Source organism: Sceloporus undulatus, chromosome 8, assembly GCF_019175285.1.
Source record: "Sceloporus undulatus isolate JIND9_A2432 ecotype Alabama chromosome 8, SceUnd_v1.1, whole genome shotgun sequence".
NCBI classification, from domain to species: Eukaryota; Metazoa; Chordata; class Lepidosauria; order Squamata; family Phrynosomatidae; genus Sceloporus; species Sceloporus undulatus.
The window spans coordinates 22,531,827-22,533,413 of NC_056529.1; the positions used below are offsets into that span (position 1 = coordinate 22,531,827).

Sequence of the window (1,587 nt, forward strand, 5' to 3'; positions counted from 1 at the left end):
TCCAGCCTCTCCTGTGAGAACGGTCATCCTTGTGGTGCCCCATTCCAGGCCTCTCTTGTTTGCTCAACAGAACCTGAGGCTTTGGTCAGTGTTTGGCTTGCTAAGTCAGGGCAGCCAGCCAAGCTAGTCAAGGGGCCCAGTTGCTCCGTGGCTTGGCTGTGCCTCCTGGTGTCTGTCTCCTGCTTGGCATTTTGGTACCTTAGCTACAAATACATTGCCATGCAGCCCTCCTACTTGGCAGGATCTGTGGAAACAACATCATGCGCTGGCCGGAATGGTTTTGGTGCCACCATTTCCATGGGCTGCAGGACTTGTGCCACATTCTGCTGGGACTCCTCTCCACCACAGATTCCCTTCTTTATAAAGCCTAGCAAAAATCAAAACCTTGCCAGCCCTTTTGGTCCAGAGAACTTGCACCTGTGAGGGGTGTTTTTGTGTGTTTTGGGGGGGCTTTGTGTGATCTGCAGGCAAAAATGACACTTATTTAAATCAACACGTAACACAAAGCTTGTCTCACCAAATGTGGACTTCTGAAGCTTTGAACTCTCCTCAATTCTTCCATAAATGAAGACAACAAACACAGGATCAAAAAGTGCATTCTTTTTAATTCAGCTGAAGTCTGTCTTGCCTGCTACAGATTTCTAGAAGGCTTTGGTGATTATAATTCTATTAAGACAGAGTAAAAAATAGATTAGGAGAGTGACAGAGAAGGCCGCCACTGCCTTGGGAAAAGCTCATTTTGCCCAGGTCCCAGCTATCTAAGAGCACTTATTGTACAGGTGAGGCACCTTGGACTTGAACCCGGCCCTTTTGCATCCCCTTCGTCCTCACCTGCGGAAGGAGCCTGGGTGAAAGGCAAAAGGCAACACATGTCTAGGAAATGAGTGATTTGGTTCTAACTACTTTCAAGGAGCTCAAAGAAGCTGAAGGGCTGCCACTGACCGAAGGGGCTACTGCTGCTTTGCTTTGACCTGGCTGTCCGGGGGCAATGGCTTCCCCAGGTGCTGGCCAACGCTCAGGCCATACTTCCTCTCCTCCTCCTGCGCCTTGACCGCCTTCTTCAGCTGGAAGCCCCCGGCCATCGGCTCAAAGTCACCGCTCAGGACGAAGGTCAAGGGCTTCTCCTCCCAGATGGTGGCCAGCCTCTTCTTCCACTTCTCCAGGATCTGGGTGCGAATGTCCGCAGGGGTATGGCCGATGCTGAAAGCGATCTGGGGCTCCAAGATTTGGAAGCCGCAGAAATGGAGGGTGCCACTCTGGAGGTGGGACAACAAAGACTCATGGATTCAACAGACATGTGAGAGAGCTTGTCTCAAGCCCAGCAAATGGGGGTATTTCAATTGCTTCATCGTTGTCTCTGTGAATGCACACAAATGGGTTATTTCTGCACCTGCGCAGTAACGCTCCGGAATCTTCTTGGCGCTATTAGAGGCGTTTTGCCAGAAGCAACTGCCTTATTGGCCAGTTTACCGCCTAAAACCTCAGTTCCTTTCTTCTTCCTCAGCAGCAGCATCTAGGAACTCTTTAGAGATTCATTTTCCTGTCAGAGTTTTAAATTCTATTTGGTGGTCATTTTTTAACAACATT

The 1,587-nt window shown here is 49.7% G+C and overlaps 1 protein-coding gene across 1 annotated transcript in view; it reads right to left on the minus strand.

Moving 5' to 3' along the window:
- Positions 1-588: 588 nt before the first annotated feature.
- Positions 589-1,587, minus strand: part of NQO1 (NAD(P)H quinone dehydrogenase 1) — a 12,205-nt gene continuing 11,206 nt past the window's right edge. The window contains exon 6 of the mRNA XM_042438611.1: positions 589-1,256. Within this exon, the coding sequence (XP_042294545.1) occupies positions 951-1,256 (306 nt within the window). The 3' untranslated portion in view covers positions 589-950. The remainder of the gene's footprint in view (positions 1,257-1,587) is intronic.